General features: G+C 47.8%; 3 protein-coding genes across 4 annotated transcripts; 1 reads left to right on the plus strand and 2 right to left on the minus strand.

Moving 5' to 3' along the window:
- Nucleotides 1–4,241: 4,241 nt before the first annotated feature.
- Nucleotides 4,242–6,446, minus strand: rbp4l (retinol binding protein 4, like). The gene is made up of 5 exons (XM_062478659.1): nucleotides 6,287–6,446; nucleotides 5,633–5,750; nucleotides 5,336–5,472; nucleotides 4,832–4,944; nucleotides 4,242–4,698 (listed from the first exon to the last, which is right to left on the minus strand). Exons 2-5 carry the CDS (start codon nucleotides 5,747–5,749, stop codon nucleotides 4,475–4,477), a joined length of 591 nt encoding a protein of 196 aa, XP_062334643.1. The 5' UTR covers nucleotide 5,750; nucleotides 6,287–6,446; the 3' UTR covers nucleotides 4,242–4,474.
- Nucleotides 6,447–9,912: 3,466 nt separating this feature from the next.
- On the plus strand, nucleotides 9,913–18,702 carry pde6b (phosphodiesterase 6B, cGMP-specific, rod, beta). 2 transcript variants are annotated; one of them, XM_062478316.1, is made up of 22 exons: nucleotides 9,913–10,537; nucleotides 11,501–11,653; nucleotides 11,867–11,956; nucleotides 12,322–12,462; nucleotides 12,582–12,656; nucleotides 12,888–12,952; nucleotides 13,080–13,146; nucleotides 13,362–13,409; nucleotides 13,530–13,679; nucleotides 13,794–13,937; nucleotides 14,023–14,088; nucleotides 14,272–14,418; nucleotides 14,545–14,652; nucleotides 14,752–14,861; nucleotides 15,030–15,117; nucleotides 15,295–15,395; nucleotides 15,911–16,018; nucleotides 16,151–16,214; nucleotides 16,493–16,567; nucleotides 16,748–16,831; nucleotides 17,230–17,383; nucleotides 17,691–18,702. In XM_062478316.1, the coding sequence occupies exons 1-22, from the start codon at nucleotides 10,067–10,069 to the stop codon at nucleotides 17,744–17,746; spliced, it is 2,565 nt and encodes an 854-aa protein (XP_062334300.1). In that variant the 5' UTR covers nucleotides 9,913–10,066; the 3' UTR covers nucleotides 17,747–18,702. The 2 variants fall into 2 exon arrangements, with proteins under 2 accessions (XP_062334300.1, XP_062334299.1); XM_062478315.1 differs by having other exon boundaries at nucleotides 17,230–18,702.
- A 1,664-nt stretch (nucleotides 18,703–20,366) lies between these two features.
- On the minus strand, nucleotides 20,367–21,591 carry atp5mea (ATP synthase membrane subunit ea). Its single transcript, XM_062478030.1, has 4 exons — nucleotides 21,436–21,591; nucleotides 20,950–21,004; nucleotides 20,733–20,831; nucleotides 20,367–20,452 (listed from the first exon to the last, which is right to left on the minus strand). Exons 1-4 carry the CDS (start codon nucleotides 21,565–21,567, stop codon nucleotides 20,427–20,429), a joined length of 312 nt encoding a protein of 103 aa, XP_062334014.1. The 5' UTR covers nucleotides 21,568–21,591; the 3' UTR covers nucleotides 20,367–20,426.
- Between the last annotated feature and the right edge of the window lie 10 nt (nucleotides 21,592–21,601).

Consider the following 21,601-nt stretch of genomic DNA (forward strand, 5'->3'; position numbering starts at 1 on the left):
CTCCATTCTCCCTACCCTCTCTCCATTCTCCCTACCCTCTCTCCATTCTCCCTACCCTCTCTCCATTCTCCCTACCCTCTCTCCATTCTCCCTACCCTCTCTCCATTCTCCCTTCCCTCTCTCCATTCTCCCTACCCTCTCTCCATTCTCCCTACCCTCTCTCCATTCTCCCTACCCTCGGCCTGCCTCTCTGTCCAACAGTCACACACTACAAACACTACATGATCACCCATTAAGTCAGTAGACCAATTGGTTCGCTGATAGTCCAAAGGTGTGTGTTATCAGAGTGTGAACAATGATATGAAAAATATAAATACCATCCAAACAACGTTGATTGCAGTCTTACGTAAACGTTTCCCATAATTAGCTCGCGACAGTACATTTAGTCATTTAGCAGACACTCTTATCCAGAGCGTCTGCTAAATGCGACAGTAGCTGCCGACTGGACAATATGAAGATGTGCAAATACACCTCCATATCTTAATCATCATAATATTGTAATCAGCTAGCAGACACTTTTATCCAAAGTGACGTACAGAACAGTATATGGTTAGGTTCCAGAGTATGGTGTTTAGGTTCTATGTCATTGGGGATGGTATGTGGACAGTAAAATAGTTGAGCCACATGTATATCATTACATGACCTGGGTGAATGATCTGTCATTTAGGAGGATGATAACCAAGATCTCCTGACCTCTCTCATGATCTCTCACTCTCTCTCTTTTTCTTACCCACTTTTCCTCTCTCTCTCTCTCTCTCTCTCTCTCTCTCTCTCTCTCTCTCTCTCTCTCTCTCTCTCTCTCTCTCTCTCTCTCTCTCTCTCTCAGAGGTACAGTGTGCACAGGTCTGCCCCTCTCTTGCTCTGTTCTCTCAGCCTCAGTCATTAGCAGCTTAAGGTGATGACTGAAGCTTTATATAGCTCAGCAGTAGTTCCTATTGATGTTGTAAAGATAAAACGTTTCATCACAGTGAGATATTACGGACCTGACGAGGTCACACATTCAGAGTTGCCGTTACACTGGGTTAGTTATTGGCTGTTCTGTCCAGTTGTAGAGGAGAGATGTAGACAGACATGAGTGAATGATTGCTGAGAAGGACAACTGACTTAGCAGTTTAATGTTCCTACCGGTTGAACATTGAATCAGCTTTTACTGCGTGATGGTCTTAGAATAGTGTAATGTGCTGGGTTGTTAGCAGCTAGTAGGGCTAGGACCAGATCTGAAGCTATGGCAGGCAGCCATGGGGACTGTCCACAAGCAGGCAGCCTGTGGTAAGCAGCCATGGGCTATCAGTAAGCAGGCAGTTTTTTTTGGAGACATGGATCACACCTTATGGGCATTCCAAGGAGTTTAAGCTATTAGCTGTTTTATTATACATTTCACAGTGCATGTGTTTTGGTCAGCCAGCACCAGTAGACCTGGTAAAGTTTGCATGAAGGAAGTCTATGTGATAGTCCAAGTCAAAGTGATGATTGGTGAACCTCATAAACACAGGCCACAGGGACATACTAGCAGTGGCGGTCCAAGCATGCCCCCCCCCCCGGGCAAACGGGCAAACCGGGCGGCTGCCCATACTAGGGTAGGCAAACATAGACACCGGTATGGCTGTAGGCGTGACAGTACCACCTATGAAGAACTAGAACACATTACGTTAAGCATACACACTTTCAAACTGTCAAAATACTTGATAAAACATTAATTTTCCATATGGCTCCCATGACATTAAATACATACTGTAGTTGAACACTTTGTGTTGATCAGATCTGAGTGATCCAGCTGAGGGTCTGCATTGACACCACTAGGGGGCGCCCATTACAGATCCCTGCTGGTGTTGCACCCATGGACACCAGCTTCCCTGAAATAGGACACAACGTCTTAGAAAAGGGTTGAGATTGTTATTGTGTAGAAGATTTTCTTGGTTCTTAGAATTAAAGATGGGTGTTGGGTTTGTTGTTCTCAGGATCATGTTGCTGATTTGTTGTTAAGACAAACAGGAAGCAGCCCAGCAGTGGACTGAGAGAACAGAAAGTCCTCTTGCGATCTGCTGGACACATTACTTTACCTCGGAATGTTTCCTGAATCCATAGAAACGCTAGTGTGCCAAGGATCCAGACTAAATGAGATTTTCTGATCATGATTGTAGTACACTTATTGTACTCAGCTAACTACTGTATCAAGGTTCCAAGATCTGGTAAGCAATGACCTTGTATGTCTCTCTTTATTTCTCTCTCTTTGACTCTGTGTGAGGAAATCCTTCTTTTTTTTAAGAAATAAAGAAAGGGCATTTCTGCCTGTGTTATTTTTTATAGTGATGGACTAGAGAGACAGTAAATATAGGGAGAGAGAGAGGAGATGATATGATATGCAGCAAAGGACCTGGGCCAAATTTACACCCAAGGCAGTGCAGTTAGGCCTCAGCCTACATGGTACACCCACTCATCCAGTGAGCTCCACAGAGCACCATGATCCTGTTATATTCTTACCTCAAACAAATCATCCCTTGGTAGACGACAGAAGATGACCATCTGCTCAATGGACAACAACAAAAGCAATAGGCTCAGAATGTACTAGAACCATCTGAACCTGAACACCGTAACTCCATCAGGACAGAGACTCTGGTCACCTCCTCTCTAGAACCTTCTGTCAGCCTCAATACAGCCTTTAAATCATCTTAATCATCCTCAGATGTATATTATTTTGTTACACTGAAGTATTTCAATGGACTGTAGTTATATAACCTTCTACAGATTACACCTGCTATGGTACAACAAAAATACACGCACCAATCTTGATGTCATGACTGACCAGTCCATGTGTGTGTGGGTCTGCCAAGAGTTGTGTAACATTGTTTTCTCAATGATTTGCAGCTCAGTACTAACTATCTAAGTCAGGGGCGGTTTTAGGCACGGGCGGACCGGGCAGCCGCCCGGGGCGGCATTTTTTCATGTCACGTGGGGGGCGCACCAGCATAAAATAAATAAATAAAAATCTCTGCGCCGCGAAGCGGTTTTCTCTTTTCTATCATTTCACTGTGTGGGGAATTGGCAAATTGGCGCCCCCTTCAGGCAGCTGCAGGCACCCCTGCTTGCTGAGAAGGTGCCGTGCACAGAAGCTGTGTGAAAAAAGGGGAGAGGGACAGACAGCTCATCTGACTGGGTCTCCCAAATGGAATGGACAATTCATATTATAAATATAGGCCTAAAGTTCCTGCACATTTTTTTTATTTTTTTTATTGTGTGAAATGGCGAATAAAAAAAAAATGGGTATAAGCTAACTCTTACGTTTGTTAGCCTTTTTGCTATGATGCTTGCTATGCAACAACAATATTTCGGTTTTAACTCAACAAACACGAGATAAAATTTCACCATAATAGTGTGCTTTGCAACAAAACTGTTACAAGTTCAGTTATTATTTATTTTCATTATTTAGGTTAGGCCCTGTAATTAGCCAACGGAATTTTCAAATCTGTAGGTAGTTTCAAAGACGAACATTTGCTATTTGCTACAACTATATTTCGTGACAAAGTATAGTTTAAAGTCATAACTAAAAGTGTTCCTCCCTAAAAGTTATATTAATATAGCATGTAATAACAGACATTTAGCGTGTAAGGGCATGTTTATGTAACCCTCCTATTATGTTTGGTGTCAATTTGACCCCAGGCTGTTTTAGCTGTATAGAACATAATCGGTCTTACCACAACAGCCTTTTGATTTCAATGGGGGAGGGGGGGGGGGGGGGTGGTGCGCGAAGGGCGTCTTGCCCTGGGTGTAATTCAATGTAGAACCGCCACTGCTAAGTGGATAAATGGGCCCTCTGAAGACCCGGCCAGACAGTGTCAGCTGATTTAATTTGCAGGATGAACAGACCAGATCAGACGAGCCCCAAGCTCAGCAGGATCAGACCAGATCAGACGAGCCCTTAGTTGTGATGTGTACACTTCACCGTCTGGTTATTGGCTGAGCTAAAAAGTAGTCTATTAGGTTATCTGTGTCCACGGAGCCCCGGTGGATGGTCTGGTTTCCACGGAGCCCTGGTGGATGGTCTGGCCAGAGAAGAGGAGATAAGAACTCTTGGAACACGCTCAGGTCTTTTCTGATATGTTCTGGTCTACTCTGCTCTACTATGCTCTACTATGCTCTGCTCTGCTCTCCTCTGCTCTGCTCTGGTCTGCTATGTTGTGTTCTGTGCATCTGTCAGTAGTAGCACGCTCTGATAACAACCCACAGAGTCACAATCACAGAGGTTTGTTTACAAAAGAACACGTTTATTTTCACACACTTGACACTTGATACGGTTCACTTGAAACGAGGTGAGTGGTGGGGGTGGGGGATTATTGTCGGGCCTCCCCTGGCCCCCCCCTTAACCCCTCCCACCACCATCTATCAGCATCTCCACAGCACTGTCCGACTTGCCCAGGCTCCACCCATAACAGGGCTCAGGGCTGCCCAGGCTCTGCTAATCAAACGCTCCCCTAGTCTAGCAGGCTCCAGACTGCAGCACAGGCTGGAACTGCCCCACCATGCAGATCTCCTCCTGCTTCTGCCTGATTAGGCGCTGGATGGCAGGGGCCAGGCCTCGAGGGTTCCTGGAGAAGATCAGGGCATAGCCGTCCTCACAGCTGCCGTCGTCCTTCACGGTGCGGCAGGCGTAGGTGATGGCGTAGTTGTCGTAGTCGGTGTCGATCACCCAGTAGTTGTCACCTAGAGATGGCGAGGCAGGATAGTCAGCCTGGCAGGGAAGGTGTGTGTGTGCATGTGTGTGTGTGTGTGTGCATGTGTGTGTGTGTGGGGGGGTGGTGGAATCGGTTTGAGAGGATGTGTGTGTTTCACTGACCTCCGCTGGACAGGTAGCTGGCCAGGCCCTGGTAGTTCATAAACATCTTGCCGGGATTGGAGGGGTCAGGGACGGAGTACTGGGCAGCCATGTCAGCACACACAACCCAGAACCTGAACACACACACACACACTAACACTCATTAGACATCCCGCCTATTCTCCCTGTCCAACCCAAATGGCAGACACAACTTGCCTCCCTGTACTGTGACAGCAGAGACGCGCTTTGGACCCATGGTTAAAACAGGACACAGTGAGTGTTGTGTGTAGCTCTGCCCCGCTAACATTACATTTAGTCATTTTAGCAGACGCTCTTATCCAGAGCGACTTACAGTAAGTACAGGGACATTCCCCCCGAGGCAAGTAGGGTGAAGTGCCTTGCCCAAGAACACAACGTCGTTTCGCAGAGCCGGGAATCGAACCGGTAACCTTCAGATTACTAGCCCGACTCCCTCACCGCTCAGCCACCTGACTCCCACATGTAGCCCAGCCCCCTTAGACATACCCAAAGAGGGTGACACGTCCCTTGGAGGAGGCGGTCATGGTGCCGTCGTCGTCAATGGTGTACTCGGCGGAGATGTTGTCCTGCAGGAACAGACCTTCTGGATCCTTCTTCTGAAGGGCATACCACTTCCCAGCATACTGCAGAAGAAAGGGGGAAGAGTGACACAAAGAGAAGGACGTTAAGACACCTGACTACAAACACAGAAAGAGAGAGAGAGACTCCTGGATCTCAGAGCTGTGACCCCACCAGGCTGTGGAGAGCTGTGTGGAGGTGACGTGAGTCAAGAAAGAGACTCACCCTCTTGGGGTCGAAGTCCTGTTTGACGGTGAAGCTGTCCACCACGCAGGAGGCAGCCCAGCAGCGCTCCACGTAGGCCAGGAGGACCATCAGCAGGGCCGTCTTGGAGAACTCCATGCTGCAACGCAGGGAGGAGCAGAGGAGCAGGGCAGGAGGAGGAGAAGGGGAGCAGGGTAGGAGGAGGGGGACAGGAGGAGGAGGAGGAGGAGGGCAGGAGGGCAGGAGGAGGAGAAAGGAGCAGGGCAGCAGAAGGAGCAGGGAAGCAGGAAGTGAGAACACTGTAGCTATCTGCAATGTAGCTATTCCTTACTGCAGCACACAGAGTGAAGATGCAGAATGTATGATAACATCAAAGACTTCCTAGTTGGAATTGAGTAAACACCCTGGTTCCATGTCCTTATCAGTGTACATTCTGTTCTCCCTCACAGAGACTTTCGGGACCACAGCAAGCCCTTCTCTCTCAGGTCTCTGTAGACAGGAGCTGTCCAAACACACTTCTTTGAAAATCCAAGATTATGAATGCTGTATGAAAACTATCGAGATGAATGACCATCAAGCTCCTACTCAAACCCGCACGGTACAACAGTCGCCTTCACCAGCAACATCTGTGTTCGCTAACCCTTCATGGATTTTGAAGCAGAAGTAGCCTCTTACCTGAGTGTGTGCAGGTGCAGAGAGAAGAACAGCAGAGATGAGGATGTCAGAGAAGGTTTTCTCCACAGGGTCCAGAGTGTGAGTGGGGTCCTTATATACGGCTGCACAGACAGGTTTAGCTCTGCTGTTCACTTCTTGTAACTAAATAAGGTGCTTAAATCTTGGGAGTAATCCGGTTGGCTAAAATCCTTACAGTAATCTGCCTTCACTTCACTTCAGCCCATGTTTACTGTAAAAACAATCAAAGCTTTATGTAACTGTGTGGAGATACACACTGATACAAACACAGACACACAGACACACACACACACACACACACACACACACACACAGACACACACACAGACACACACACACACACACACGCCCAAACATGCCAACACACACACGTTCAACTACATGAGCACACACCATACCAACACACAGACACCCACAAGTAAACACACTCCCGTTGTGTGTCTTGACCAAACACACAGGCACTGTGTGTAAAGCCTGTGTTGTGGAGCACATGTGGCCTCCAGCTCGAACGGCCATGTGCTCCACCATCTCTAAGCCCTCCTGTTCTGGTGCAGCACGAGGCCCTGTGGACCTTGAACCCAGGTCTCGTCCCCTCAGGCCCAGGACACCACCAGTAGACCAAAGGGACGTCCTCTCAGTCCATAGATGAGTGAGCTCTCCATCCAATGGTGTCAGTGCCATACAGATATCAGCAGCTATGCAGTCCCCTTCCTGACCAACTGAGGGAGAGGTTATGGGACTGAACCCGAACTGATCAATACTGTATCAATACTGTGACTGGGTGTGTTGGTTTCTCCAAGTGTGTGCGTGTGTGTGTGTGTGTGTGTGTGTGTGTGTATGTGTTCATGGGAAAGACCTAGTCAGTGTTGTGTGCTGTCAACTACAAGCCTGCCTCAGAGACAGGTGGCCAGTGATCCAAGGGTTGAGGGTTGGCGTAAGGTTAGCAGTGTTACATAACAACCCTGAGATAGGGAGCTAATCCCACACACTACCTACATATAATGTACCAACACACACACACACACACATTGAACTGCACCCACACGCAAAGTACTAATACACACACACACACTTACTCAAAGCAGCTTAACTCTCTTTATGTTGTGTTTCACTCATGGGTTAGGGGTCCATTGTTTTCAATCTACATATATCTATGGAACCTTTAGCTGTAGAACTTCCTGGAAACACACACTGCCAGGAAGGACAGAAGTTTCTAGAAGTTCAGTTGACCGGCTGAACTGGTGGGGTGTTAGTTAGCAGCTGAGAGACAGACACCATGTTGACTGCATCTTAGTTCAGGTTTTTATATATGAGTCAGATTCTTGAGACTGTGTACGTATGAACTAACACACATACACATATATGTCCTTCTTATTCCTGGATTTTCAAGTTAATTACAGTACAAATACAATCAAGTAAAACAAATTATTCATCCTGCTCCTTGTTACAAGTTCTGTCAATAAAATCATACAAATAAAGAAATCCTGATCTTATGTGAACTGTATGTGCATGTAGACAGAGTGAAATACTTGAACTCATCTCTGAGTTATATGACAGCATTGTCATCCGAACTTTGTCGACCCCTGAGGCTCTAAGAGACATTGAGATCCCAGACAGGGAGGATCTGGCTTACACAGGCTCCTCCAACAGACAAACTCTGCTCTGTACCAGACCTACACATGCAGGCTGGTTTCTTTTTCTGGACAAGAAAAGTTGGTCTGACGGGTTGACCATAACATGAGCACAGTGGTCAATCGAGCTGAACGTAAACATGCTCTGATGGGTTGAATGTATCTTGAAGATCGGGGACAAGAACAGCAGTCTGCTGCCATCTAGCGGTGTACCAGAGTATCACACCACCTGCTGGGTGGCAGGATGGACCAGAGGAATCCGGTCAGACTTCTTTTCCACCTGTAGAGGATAGTCCACGGTGGCTATCTCTCAATAAGACACATCTTAATGTTATATGGTCTCTCATTAGTCTATGGTGACCATCTCTCAATGGGAAACATCTCAATCATCTCCGGTGGCTATCTCTCCCTGTGAAACATCTAAATAGTCTAAGGTCTCTCCATAGGAGAAATATAAATAGCTTAGGGTCTCTAAATACAAAACATCTTCAGAGTCTAAGGTGGCCTTCACTCAGTGGGGCAGTACAGAGATTTGGCCACACAGTTAGTGACAATTACCGTCGCTAAATGTGCAATTTGATACCAGCTATGTGTCGTATAGTCTTTAGATCTAAACCCATAAAGTACTTCTGCTGATCCTCATGTAATCTAGGTGGGCTAATTTACAGCCTTGACCCTTACCTGCCTACCTGCCCTGCCCTGGGCTCTGCTCTGCCCTGCCCTGGGCTCTGCCCTGCCCTGCCCTGCCCTGGGTTCTGCCCTGCCCTGGGCTCTGCCCTGCCCTGGGCTCTGCCCTGCCCTGCCCTGCCCTGGGCTCTGCCCTGCCCTGCCCTGCCCTGCCCTGGGCTCTGCATGTGTAAGTGTGAGCAGCTTATCCATGTGACCTTTTGTTTAAGATGGTTATGAGTCCTTAATATAGACAGGTTTTCTCCGCTCTCATTTCAGTAGAAGGATTACAGATATTTCTCCACCAGCCTCTCCCTCCCTCTTGTCCTTCTCGGACCCTCATCCAACTTCCTGCCCACTGTGTGTCTCACTCTGTCACTTCTATTACCTGGACAGCTCTCCAAAACTGGTTGTTTTCAAAGCAACTGAGGGATTGTGTAAGACTATATAGAAAGATGTCTCAGGGCTTAAGCAATGTGACTGCTGCTGTCTTCGTTTTTTAAGTCTAACCAGCCTGGGTTTGTTTTGTATGTGAAAGCTAACTAGCCTGTATTTCAATGTCAAGTCTACTATAACAAGCCTGTGTTTGTGGGTGAAATCTAATTAGCCTGTGATTTTCACAAAATGTGAAGGCTAATTAGCCTGTGTTTGTCTGTAAAAGCCAACTAGCCTGTGTTTACTGAAGCCCAGTTGCACGAGGACTGGCCAGACAGTGTTAGAAAGGTGAGAGGAGGGTTGGGTGCTGAGATAATCAGCTAGTGGCCTAACTAAATAGGGCTTATCAGTGAAGGGTCCTTTTTTAATAAGAACTTAAAGAGCTTGTGGGCCTACCGGCCTCGATGAGACCAGGGGAACACACACACTCAGGAAAACACACACACACTCAGATAAACACATCAGTAACTGTTTCAGGACACTCTTTTCCCAGAGTGTGCCTCCTCCTTGATGCCTGGAGGAAGAGCCATGATGAAGAGAAGGTAATCGTCTGATAGTGGGCAAGCTGAGAGCGGATCTGCCCGCCCAGACTGCGATCACCTGACCAGGTTGTGCATGAGAAGATCCAGGCTCACCTTCAGCACGACTAAGACGCCAGCTTGCTGATGACAGTAGAATTGGCTCCAACGACTCCCCCCCAGCACCTCCCTCTCTCCCTCCCTCTCTCTTGTCCGTCCGTCCGTCCGCCGCAGCCACGTCCTCCTCTCACCTCCTCTCTCTCTCTCTCTCTCTCTCTCTCTCTCTCTCTCTCTCTCTCTCTCTCTCTCTCTCTCTCTCTCTCTCTCTCTCTCTCTCTCTCTCTCTCTCTCTCTCTCTCGCTCTCTCTCTCCGTCCTGCAGGATTAGATGCTGGTGAATGTGTCCTCTCTCTTCCTCCCCTGAGAGTGCGAGGTCGTGAGCTGTGCGGAAAGCTGCCCCAGAGCCACCACACCGCTGGCCCGCGGCGGAAGAGGAGGCGTCCCTGAGAGAAGATGAGCGTAAAGAAGGAAGACGTGGAGGCCTTCCTGGACGGGAACCCGGCCTTCGCCCAGGAGTACTTCAATAAGAGCCTGAGCCCGGCAGCCATGGCAAAGGTGTCGGGTCTCCCTGAGGCAAAGGTGGACTTCAGCTTGTACCGTGAGCTCAGCCAGGTGGAGGAGAGCAACTACCTGTTTGATATGATCAAGGACATGCAGGAGAACGTCAACATGGAGCGGGTGGTGTTCAATATCCTGAAGAAGGTCACCTCTATGATCCACGCGGACCGCTGCAGTCTCTTCATGTACCGGCAGAGGAATGGCATCGGGGAGCTGGCTACGCGCCTCTTCAACGTCACCAAGGACTCCAAGTTTGAGGACTGCTTGGTGCAGCCGGATTCAGAGATAGTGTTCCCTCTGGACATCGGGGTGGTGGGACACGTAGCCCTGACCAAGAAGACAGTCAACATCAAAGACGTGTCAGAGGTAAAGAGATGCAGACCGGGAGGGGGGAGGGGGACGACATCTGGGGCCTGGGGGCCAAGGAAGGGGGTTCTCTTTCGGGGACATGGGGAGGGGGTATTTTGACTGTCAGACCATGTGAGCTGGGTCATGGGCATAGCTACTGGTAGAAGGGGCTTTGGGGGGTCTAGGGGGTGGGCGGGCCTTGGGGGCTAAGGGCTGGGGGCTGGGAGGTTGGGGGGATGGGGAGATTGGTACTGTGACACACAATTAAACTGCTGAGGTGGTGTTTGAACAATTCAACGAAGATCATACAGACACATGAAGAAGAATGTGGTACAGTCCAGCCAAGTTTTAGAAAGATAATAAGGTATTCACAGATATGTTATGTACATGTGCAGGATAGTGCACTGTAAGTGGACAGAGTGTGTAAATCCTCTTGACGGACATAATCCAGTTATTTCCATATCTCATCAGGCTGTGCTCCAGGTGGGATTACGTCTGTGTTACATTTAAACAGGGGTCAGCAGGAATCTACAACAGATCTACAACTAAGTTCCCACAGGCTTTGTTACTGATACACACTGTCCTGATCATACCTGAAGTGTGTTTGTCCAGTGAACAGACTGGTCATGTCACTTCTATAAACAGTCCCACTGATACTGTGGATTACACACACACTTTTACACACATGTACCAAAATCACAAATGCATGTACATGTACGAAGACCCCTCCTAAAGGCTCCAAACAATTCAAATATTAAAATGAACCAGCCTGGTAAAAATGATTGTTGTGTGTGTCAACAGAGAGGATGTTTATCTGGGTACCTCTGTCTGAAAATGCTGTGTTTGTGTGTCAGCCATCCCCTCCGATGAGTAACATGGTCATGTGTGCACACATGCATGTGTGTGTGTGTGTGTGTCTTTAAGTGTCTGTGCCCACACGCTCCCGTTTGAGCGTGTGTGTATGTGCGGTCTGTCTTCCAGAGCATGCACTTCAGCCCGTTTGTGGACGACCTGACAGAGTACCAGACTCGCAGCATCATGGCCAGCCCCATCGTGAATGGCAAGGACATGGTTGCTGTGTTGATGGCCGTGAACAAGACAACAGGGCCACAGTTTACCCCAGAGGATGAGGATGTGAGTCTGTCTGTCTGCCTCCCTGCCTCCCTGCCTGTCTGTCTGTCTGGTTAGTTTGTCTATCTGCATGATCTGTCTGTCTGCCTGGTCTGTCTGTCTGTCTGTCTGTCTCTGTCTGCCTGACTGCAGGCCTGCCTGCCTGCCTGTTTGAATGTTTGTCTTCTGTCCATCTGCCTATCTGTCTCAAATCAGACTCTCTGTTTGGTTTTTCAGATTTTTTTAAAGTATCTCAAAGTTGCCTCCTTGAACTTGAGGATTCACTTCCTGAGCTACCTACACAGCTGTGAGACACGTAAAGGACAGGTGAGTTGAACTGTCTGAATGCCTGCCTGCCTGCCAACCTTTCTGTCTGTCTGGATGTGTTTGGATGTGTGTGTGTCTGTCTGTCTGTCTGTCTGCGTGTGTGTCTGTCTGTCGGCACAATAGTGTGTCTATGTGGCTGGCGGAGTGTCTGTCTTGCTGTTTGCCTTGTTACTTGGTTCCTCTGTCTGTATCAAGGGAGTTGTGCTGGCTGCTTTAGAGTGAAGATCAAACCAGGATTATGGATCAAGTTTTCAAACCAGATGCCAAGTTCCCCACCACAGTGACCCCATGTTTGCTTGTGTGTGTCACATACGTGTATTTGTGTGTGTATTTGTGTGTGTGTGTGTGTGTGTGTGCGTGTCTAGCTGCTCCTATGGTCAGCCAACAAGGTGTTTGAGGAGCTGACTGACATTGAGCGGCAGTTCCACAAGGCCCTGTACACGGTCCGAGCCTACCTCAACTGTGACCGCTACTCTGTGGGCCTGCTGGACATGACCAAGGAAAAGGTAGGCTAACGTCAGCTCGATCTCCGTGTGTGAGCACAGCATGCATGTGAGCTGTGTGTGTGTGTGTGTGGTGGTTGTGTTTTGATGGTGTTACAGTTATGTTATGGTGGTGCCCACAGGAGTTCTTTGACATCTGGCCAGTGTTGATGGGAGAGCAGGCCCCCTACTCAGGTCCCGTTACCCCCGACGGCAGAGTAAGATCTCCCTTCACACACCTTCACACACCTTCACATACCTTCACACACCTTCACTCATCTAAATCCATGTTCACGCCCCTTCACATGCCCTCATACACCCTTCTACACCTTCACACACCCTCAAACACATTCACAGACCCTCACACACCTCCAGTCGGCTCACATCTGCTCGAGTACACCTCCCCCTGCTCTCGTGGAGTTCTCACACGTGCTCTGTCATCCCCCCAGGAAGTCATATTCTACAAAGTCATTGATTATATTCTACATGGCAAAGAGGATATCAAAGTCATACCGTGAGTTTGCTGCTGTCACACTTTCTCTCTCTTTCAGACAGGAAATGGTCTTACAGGACACCATTAAGCATTAAGGTATAACATGTTACTTTTTACTTGACTGGGAGTGTGTGTGTGTGTTCCTCAGGACTCCGACACCTGACCACTGGGCTTTGGCCAGCGGTCTTCCTACATACGTAGCAGAGAGTGGCTTTGTAAGTTCTTTGTCATGCTCTCATACTCACAATTCATACTTTCATGATTTCACATTCTCATACTAACCCTAATTCATACTTTCATGATTTCATATTCTCACACTAACCCTTACCCATACTCTGACACTTCCATATACCATTAACATCCTCCAATAGACAAAATGGGTTCTGCAAATGTTCTCTAATCAATGAACGGTGTTGTGTGTTCACTCTAGATTTGCAACATTATGAATGCACCATCAGAGGACATGTTTAAATTCCAGGTAAAATGTGCAATGTGACAACTCAATCTGTACAATAAGACACAGCACAAACTGCAGTTCAATAGAAATAAAACGTCATTGATGTACTTTCTGGTCCGGTCCTATTTTCCCATGATGCAGTCTGAGCCATTGGATGCCAGTGGTTGGACCATAAAGAATGTGCTGTCTCTGCCAATCGTCAACAAGAAGGAAGAGATTGTGGGCGTGGCCACGTTCTACAACAGGAAGGATGGGAGGCCCTTTGATGAACAGGATGAACAGCTCATGGAGGTAAACTAGGCTACAAACTGACAAATTAACTAACTTACTCAACTTACTCTATAACTGACTGACTGACTGACTGACTAATTAATTAACTAACTAACTAACTAACATCCTCTTTAGGCCTTGACCCAGTTCTTGGGCTGGTCAGCTCTCAACACTGACACCTACGACAAGATGTTCCGTCTGGAACAGAGAAAGAACATCGCCCAGGACATGGTGCTGTACCACGTCAAGTGTCGTGACGATGAGATCCAGAACATCCTGGTGAGAACTGGAACCTCACGCACCTTCCTCATCCTCCTCCTCATCCTCCTCCACAGAAAAGGTGACTTGTTGTCTCTGTTCCTAGAAAACCAGAGAGGTGTTTGACAGAGAACCCTGCGATTGTGAGGAGGAGGAGCTGCAGCAGATTCTGGTATGTGGCATCTTTGAGAACAGCTCCATGTCCACCACACGCTGGGTCACACCTCTTGGGCTTAATTTAGGACTTCAACACAAAATGAATGAATCCTCCAATCTCATCAGTAATTCAGTCCTTCTTTCATGGCAGGAACTCTGAATTCACGTGACAAGGTGCTAACTCATTCTGCTTCTCTAGAAAAAAGAGCTGGTGGATGCTAAGAAGTTTGAGATCTACGAGTTCCACTTCTCTGACTTCAAATGCACGGAGATGGAGCTGGTTAAGTGTGGCATCCAGATGTACTATGAGGTTGGCGTGGTGAAGAAGTTCCAGATTCCTCAGGCGGTAAAACAAACACAACACCTTGCTCGACTTGACCTCACACCCATTTTTACACTGTCGTCAAAAGAAAATTGCAGCCTTTAGGCACGAGCGAGCCGGCTACAGTCCCCTCTCTACCCGTGTTTGCAGGTGTTGGTGCGCTTCATGTACTCTGTCAGTAAAGGCTACAGGAAGATCACCTACCACAACTGGCGCCATGGCTTCAACGTGGGCCAGACCATGTTCACCCTGCTCACGGTACTGCAGCTCGCTCACCTGGTCTCTCACTCTTGAACACGGTTCGTGGTGGATTTGGCTCCCTGGTAACATGGTCTGTGCGTGTGTCCGTGTGTTCAGACAGGCAAGTTGAAAAGGTACTACACAGATCTAGAGGTCATGGCCATGATCACAGCAGGCTTCCTTCACGATATCGACCACAGAGGAACAAACAACCTCTATCAGCTTAAGTGAGTATCAACACACACACACACACACATACACTGAGACATGCACTGAAGCCAGGGACTGAAGTCAAGGCTGGGTTTGCTTTCCTGGACAGATTTTATAGAGTGTGTCCACCCTATGGACATGTTGATGATTCTGTTTGGCTGACTCTAATTGCTGGTTATCTACAGATCTGGCAACCCGCTGGCCAAGCTTCATGGATCTTCCATCATGGAAAGGCATCACCTGGAGTTCGGCAAATTCCTGCTAGAAGACGAGGTATATGTGGCCAAAGTCAACAGAGAGTATGTCTGCGTGCGTTTGGGCACATAGATGTGCATGTATGTCTTTGTGTCTGCTGTTTGTGTGCATGCGGGTGCATGTGTGCTTAGAAAGTATGTTCATACTTCTGTAACTGGCCATGTGACTGACCATATCTGACATTCATGTCCCTAGACGTTAAACATCTACCAGAATCTGAACCGACGGCAGGTGGAACACGTCATACACCTCATGGACATTGCCATCATTGCCACCGACTTGGCGCTTTACTTCAAGTCAGTCCAACATTCAGTCCTTGTCTTCTCCCTTCCTCTTAACACCTGTTCTCCTCTTCTGCTGCCCTCCTCCTCCTCTCCCCCTCCTCCTCCTCTCCCCCTCCTCCTCCTCTCCCCCTCCTCCTCCTCTCCTCTCCCCCTCCTCCTCCTCACCCCCTCCTCCTCTCCCCCTCCTCCTCCTCTCCCCCTCCTCCTCCTCTCCTCTCCCCTTCCTCCTCCTCTCCCCCTCCTCCTCCTCCTCTCCCCCTCCTCCTACTCTCCTCTCCCCTTCCTCCCCCTTTCCCCCGCCTCTCCTTTCCTTTGCTTCTCTCATCCTCCCTTCAACTGTGACTGCCACTGAAAAGGACCTGAACTTCATATCTGCCCCATTTACTCATCTCTCCACCCCTCCTCCTCTCCTCCTCTCTCCTCTCCTCCACCTCTCCTCCTCTCCTCCTCTCTCCTCTCCTCCACCTCTCCTCCTCTCCTCCTCTCTCCTCACCTCACTCCTCCTCTGTCCTCCCTCCTGCTGACAGAAAGAGGACGATGTTCCAGAAGATTGTGGACCTGTCCGAGACGTATGAGGAAGAGAAGAAGTGGGTGGACTTCATGTCTCTGGAGACCACCAGGAAAGAGATTGTCATGTGAGTAGAAGGAGACGTCTATTCTTCCATCCAGTACATGCCATGCACGAAACCATCCACACATTCATCCATTCATCTATCCAGCCTCCATTCATCCATTCATTCATGATGTATGCATTGCTGTCTCGGCAGGGCAATGATGATGACAGCCTGTGACTTGTCAGCCATTACCAAACCCTGGGAAGTTCAGAGCCAGGTGTGTCTATTCCTTCATTTATCAACCAACCCATCAATCCATACAACCATCCATCCAAACATCCTTCCATTCACCCAACCCCACATCCATCCATCCATCCATTCATCCATAAATCCATGAATGTATACACCTTTCCCCACATCCACTCCCTCCTGTCCCTCCATCCCAACATCCATTCGTCCTCCATCCTTCCATCTGTCCAGTATGTCTGATTCACTAAACCGCAGGGTGCCCATGCCTTTCGGAGTCTGAACTGTGTCTGTGCTGCATTTTTACAGGTGGCCTTGTTAGTAGCTGCCGAGTTCTGGGAGCAGGGTGACTTGGAGCGCACTGTTCTAGAGCAACAACCCATTGTGAGTGTGTCCACCGGTGTGTGTGCGTGCGTGTTTTAAGTGTGTTTGTGCGTAACGTCTGTGTGTGTGTCTGTAAGTGTTTGTAACGTGTTGTGTGATATCTGTCTTTATGTGTGTTTCTGTGTGATTTGCGTATGTGTGCGTGCGCCTGTGTGTAACCCTGTGTCGTTCCTCCTCCAGCCTATGATGGACAGGAACAAAGCAGCAGACCTCCCTAAGCTGCAGTGTGGCTTCATTGATTTCGTCTGCACGTTCGTCTACAAGGTACTGAACATTCTCTCTCACTATGCACACACTAAGTATACAAGCTGTACGAACTAAGTACACATGCCGTACACACTAAGTACACATGCTGTACACACTGTGTAAACACTCAGTACACACTATGTACACACTAAGTACACATGCTGTACACGCTAAGTACACATGCTGTACACGCTAAGTACACATGCTGTATACACGCTGTGCACATGAAGTAGACACAGTGGACGCACTCACCAATCAGTTTAACTAAGAAAAGAAACCAAAGCTAGAGGTCCGAGGGCAGAACCTCACGACGAAACACCAACACCGTTTCTCTTCTCGTCCTCCTCTCTCCCCCACCCGATCCTTTTCTCCTCTCTCTCCCCTTTCTCCTCCACTCTCTCCTCTGTCTCCATCAGGAGTTCTCTCGCTTCCACCCGACCATCCAGCCCATGCTGGACGGCATCCTGAACAACAGGAAGGAGTGGAAAGCCCGGCAGGAGGAGTACGAGGCCGGCCTGAAGATCCTGGAGGAGGAGAAGGCTGCTCGGGAAGAGGCTAACGCCAAGAAAGGTACCTGGTCTGACACAGTCTAGTACTAAGACTACAGACTAGTCTGACACACTACACTACCATTACCTGGTACTAAGACTACAGACTAGTCTGACACACTACACTACCATTACCTGGTAATAAGACTACAGACTAGTCTGACACACACTACTGGCATTACCTGGTACTAAGACTACAGTCTACTACTAACACTGGTACACTGCACTAATACTGCAGTCTAGCACGAATACTACAGTCTAGTGTAGTCTGGGGTGGCATGTGTTGCATGTGCGTCCTTCATCTTGTTGTGTGTGTGGTCCTGGTGCAGCTTCCGGGAACAACCCCAGCGGAGGCTCTGGGGCCAAGACGTGCTCCGTGTGCTAGAGCACCGCACGCTCCGGAGGTAGGTGACTCCAGGATGACATCATCACAACCACACCACCTCACAGCCGCGGCCGCAGCCAGCACACACCCCGGGACAGCGCCACCTACAGTCACCAGCATGAAACTGCAGCCTGGGAGCAGGGGAGGGAGGGAGGGAGAAGGAGAGAGAGAGAGGAGTGGGGGAGGGCCAGAAAGGGGAAGAGGAAGCACAGCAAGCATCCTGCCTTGCCCCAAAAGGACACTCATTGGCTAAATCCAAATTCTAGAACCATTCACCCTCCTCTCTGGGTCCTGGCGGCGTCTCCTGGAAGGATTGCAGAAGGCGTGTGTCTGGTGGAGTCACGTCTGTATACCATGTCTACCACCATTACCTTCTAGAACTTTCCAAGTAGGCCACTGACTTTCCTCAGAGGACCCAACTTCTAACATCTGTGTGTGTCTGTGTGTGTCTGTATGTGTGTCATTGTGAATATCTATATATGACTGTGTGTGTGTCTGTATGTTTTAGAGAATATGTTTAGTATAGGATTCTAACATCAGTAGGACTTTGGTATGGTGACTCTTCCTGAAGTGAACGTTAGAAAAGACATTGTTACACACCTTGATTTTATGCTGTTGTAATGTGTGTGACATGGATTAAGAAGTCTAACATATCTCTAGCATAGCTACAATGTATTCTTGTTCCAGATGGTGATTGGAGCTATGGTCACCAGTTCAATGTTGATGTTCCAACACCAGTGACCTACACTGATGTTGTTCGTTCCCTCCTTCCAGTCACACATTATTTACATGAGAGAAAGTGTTAACTGTAGCTCTCAACACTCAGGTATAGGGATGCTGCAGGGACTGTGGATTACTGTAGGTACTGCTCTGGTCTAGTGTCTGTCTGTCTGCCAGCCTGTCTGTTTATCTGTCTGTCTGGTTTAGTGGGTGCATAATATGGAGTCCTAGTACAGGAAAACTGAATCTGGTAGTCTCCACCTGGTATCACCAGGGGGGAGAATGATGTCATCTAGCTGCCATTGTGTCAGGGTCAACTGGGCAAATATTCTCCTATACTGGGGCAACAACCTTCCCTTGTTGATGTAATCACTTGTAAATACTCCTTTCATGTAAATACAAAGAATGTCACATTATTTTTGTAGTATATTAAATAGATCATTTTCCTCCTTGTAGCGATGTTTGTTTGACCAGCACTAGTTGTGAACATCTCAGTGGTGTCTCACGCAGCTGTACGATATGTACCAGTCCCTGAAGTTCATTGGTTTTCCACTGCCTGATCCAGACTGACAGGACTAACAGTGTCTCTTAACCATATCAGGGTTCTGATGGGAGTAGTCAGGGGACCTTTAAAGGTACAGTAGGTAAAATGTCATAAAAAAGAAAGCTTTGTCTCCTATGAACATGTTGTGTAAGCTAATGAGGCCCTCTGAGAGTTGTTTATTAACAGAAAGCTCAGTGCCCGTGGAATGTCCGTTTTTAGAGCTGCCCACTACGTTCCAGCCAATAATGTTCAAACTGAGTATGATCAACCTGGAGCTGGGGGAAAGGGTGGAAGTTCAGACAAAATTGGGGGTGCTGTTTCTTATATTTGAATTTATTTTATAATGTTACCTATTTCAGCTTTAAATAGGCATTATGTTATACAATGGACTCACATTCATAGATAGGGACAATGTGCTTTTTAAGGAAATATGACCTAAGTAGAATGGAATGTGGAACCATTACCATAAAGCTTACAGTATACCTCTGTGTGTGCACTGTCTACAATGACCAAAATAAAGCAAATTTATTTAAAAAAAAGGTTGTGACTCATGTAACTGAATAACTTCACAATGCCTTCAGATCCAGCTTCTCATCGCAGGTCTTCCGTCAGGGCGAGGTGACTCACCTGCGCCCAAAGCCTCTTATTCAATAGGAACGCTCAGCAGTTTCCATCTTTGGACGACAAAGATCCATCAGGATTAATGTGACAAGGTTGAACAGACCACCTTCATACCTGGTTTCAACACCTCAGCCCTGGAGGAGACACGCAACACCTCCACTGTCTGTCACATTTATCTCCTAACCACTGACTTACTTCCTCTGGCCCCATGTGACCAGAAGTACTGCGACCTGACCCACCGCCAGGTCTTACAGGGGTTCTACATTCTGTACCGAGTTGAAAGTGGATGTGGGGTTAGAGTTAGGGTTTCCTATAGTATTACTATGGTTACACTAGATTCCAGTACTAGAGTTAGGGATATAGGGTTTTGGTGTCCTATTTTTCCCAGTACTAAGGCTATGATGTTCTATAGGGTTAGGCGGTCCTATTTATCCCAGTCCTTGTGGAACACATTCATACTAGTCCTGGGGACTGTGGTGCAGGGAGATAAGGAATTTAGGGAGCAGTAGTGTTTACTCAGCACTTTCTACTTTTGTCCTGTGACCTGAATCCAGGGATTGGTGCTAAACAGGGACGGGTGGATTACACTGTGCAACACCCCCCCACCCAACTGAAGGGCAGGCTTTAGTATTAACAAAAAAATCTAAATTAAAAGGTCTGAGTGTAACTGATGTGTGATCATCAGGCCCGAGTAGTTCTGGACTCCCAGTATCATAAAAAAGGACTGAATCAGAATACATGAAAATAACAGTGTTTATTGTAAGAGGAGCATGACAGTGCGGCGCAAAAGGAATTTCACTTCAGAATAGTTTCCTCGTTAGCTGTGGAGAGAGGACAGAGATGCTAATTAGGAACCATTCATTCACGGATGCAGTTCTGCTACAGGGCCACTACATCCTTAGTGTTTACATGTAGTATGTAAAGTTGACCTTCAGATTGTATTGTATTTGTAGGAAGTATAACGTATTTGGTACATGTTCATATGCATGCATCTCTGCATTTTTGTGTATAGAGTCTGAGCGTGTGCATACATGGATGTGTGTATCTGAATTAACGTGTTCGTGAACATGTGTACCACTTGGTGTCTAAGTGAGTGTTTACCCTCAGCCAGTTGTTTGGCAATGCGCTCCTGCTCCTCTCTTGCCGCCTTCTCGGCCTCCTCAATCTTCCTCTCCTCTGCCGCTATGGGCTTCAGGTACTCTGTAACGGGGCAAGGACCAAAGATCAAGTTCCGTCTAACAAAGGCTAATACAGGAAGTGTTATCTCCGATCAACTACAATGTATTATAAATGAAACTGTCAGTCACAAGACGCTTACCAAACCTCTGCTTGCCATAGAAAATGCCAACGAACAGAGCTGACCATCTTGCGGTCTGAAAAAAAACGGGTGTAATGTTAGATAGCTGGCTAACGTTGCTTGCAGATTAATACTGTTGGCGAGTTACGGATCGCGTGGGACATGTCACTCGGCACGGTTCCAGCACTCTGACCCTCAGACAAGTGCGACCTTAGACAAGCATTAGATTGTAATGTAACCTATACAGTCCTAGCTGCTATACGTGCCTTCATGCGTCATGCATAGCTAACTGTCAATGCTTGCGGACATTGATAAAGCCGTCATCACGGTCAATGTCATTTAGCTAGCAAGCCAGCTAAGGTTAGCCAAGGTTAGCATGCTAACCAGCTACGGTTAGACAGTTTCACACCTGACTTCAAGCCTTTTGGTGCAGTGCTTAGTTTAATAATGTAGCTTAGGACAAACAGCTATTCATTCAAGTAAACCGCAAACTTGCGATGAGTTTACCTTTATGAGCGGCGATACTGCCACGGGAGGAACCATTTTGATGCTGTCGACTGACGATGCCAGGCAGGAATGTGGATGCCAGATTAAATCGAACGGAACATGAGGGTTGCCAGGTTCTGAAACCTTACCCATTCAAGGTGTCTTAAACCCCCGTCTGGCGCCTTGA

This window comes from Osmerus eperlanus, chromosome 14 (genome assembly GCF_963692335.1).
Source record: "Osmerus eperlanus chromosome 14, fOsmEpe2.1, whole genome shotgun sequence".
Lineage (NCBI taxonomy): Eukaryota > Metazoa > Chordata > Actinopteri > Osmeriformes > Osmeridae > Osmerus > Osmerus eperlanus.

What these genes read in the sequence shown, in the direction of transcription:
- rbp4l (XM_062478659.1), bottom strand. Translation starts at nt 5,749, where the DNA reads ATGGAGTTCTCCAAGACGGCCCTGCTGATGGTCCTCCTGGCCTACGTG. An exon ending in AGGACTTCGACCCCAAGAGG is followed by an intron (nt 5,473 to 5,632) that starts GTGAGTCTCTTT and finishes TTTCTTCTGCAG; the next exon opens with TATGCTGGGAAGTGGTATGC. An exon ending in GGACGTGTCACCCTCTTTGG is followed by an intron (nt 4,945 to 5,335) that starts GTATGTCTAAGG and finishes GTGTGTGTTCAG; the next exon opens with GTTCTGGGTTGTGTGTGCTG.
- pde6b (XM_062478316.1), top strand. Translation starts at nt 10,067, where the DNA reads ATGAGCGTAAAGAAGGAAGACGTGGAGGCCTTCCTGGACGGGAACCCG. An exon ending in TGGACATGACCAAGGAAAAG is followed by an intron (nt 12,463 to 12,581) that starts GTAGGCTAACGT and finishes TGGTGCCCACAG; the next exon opens with GAGTTCTTTGACATCTGGCC. An exon ending in GACTTGGCGCTTTACTTCAA is followed by an intron (nt 15,396 to 15,910) that starts GTCAGTCCAACA and finishes TCCTGCTGACAG; the next exon opens with AAAGAGGACGATGTTCCAGA.
- atp5mea (XM_062478030.1), bottom strand. Translation starts at nt 21,567, where the DNA reads ATGGGTAAGGTTTCAGAACCTGGCAACCCTCATGTTCCGTTCGATTTA. An exon ending in CAGTATCGCCGCTCATAAAG is followed by an intron (nt 21,005 to 21,435) that starts GTAAACTCATCG and finishes GTTTTTTTTCAG; the next exon opens with ACCGCAAGATGGTCAGCTCT. An exon ending in CTATGGCAAGCAGAGGTTTG is followed by an intron (nt 20,832 to 20,949) that starts GTAAGCGTCTTG and finishes GCCCCGTTACAG; the next exon opens with AGTACCTGAAGCCCATAGCG.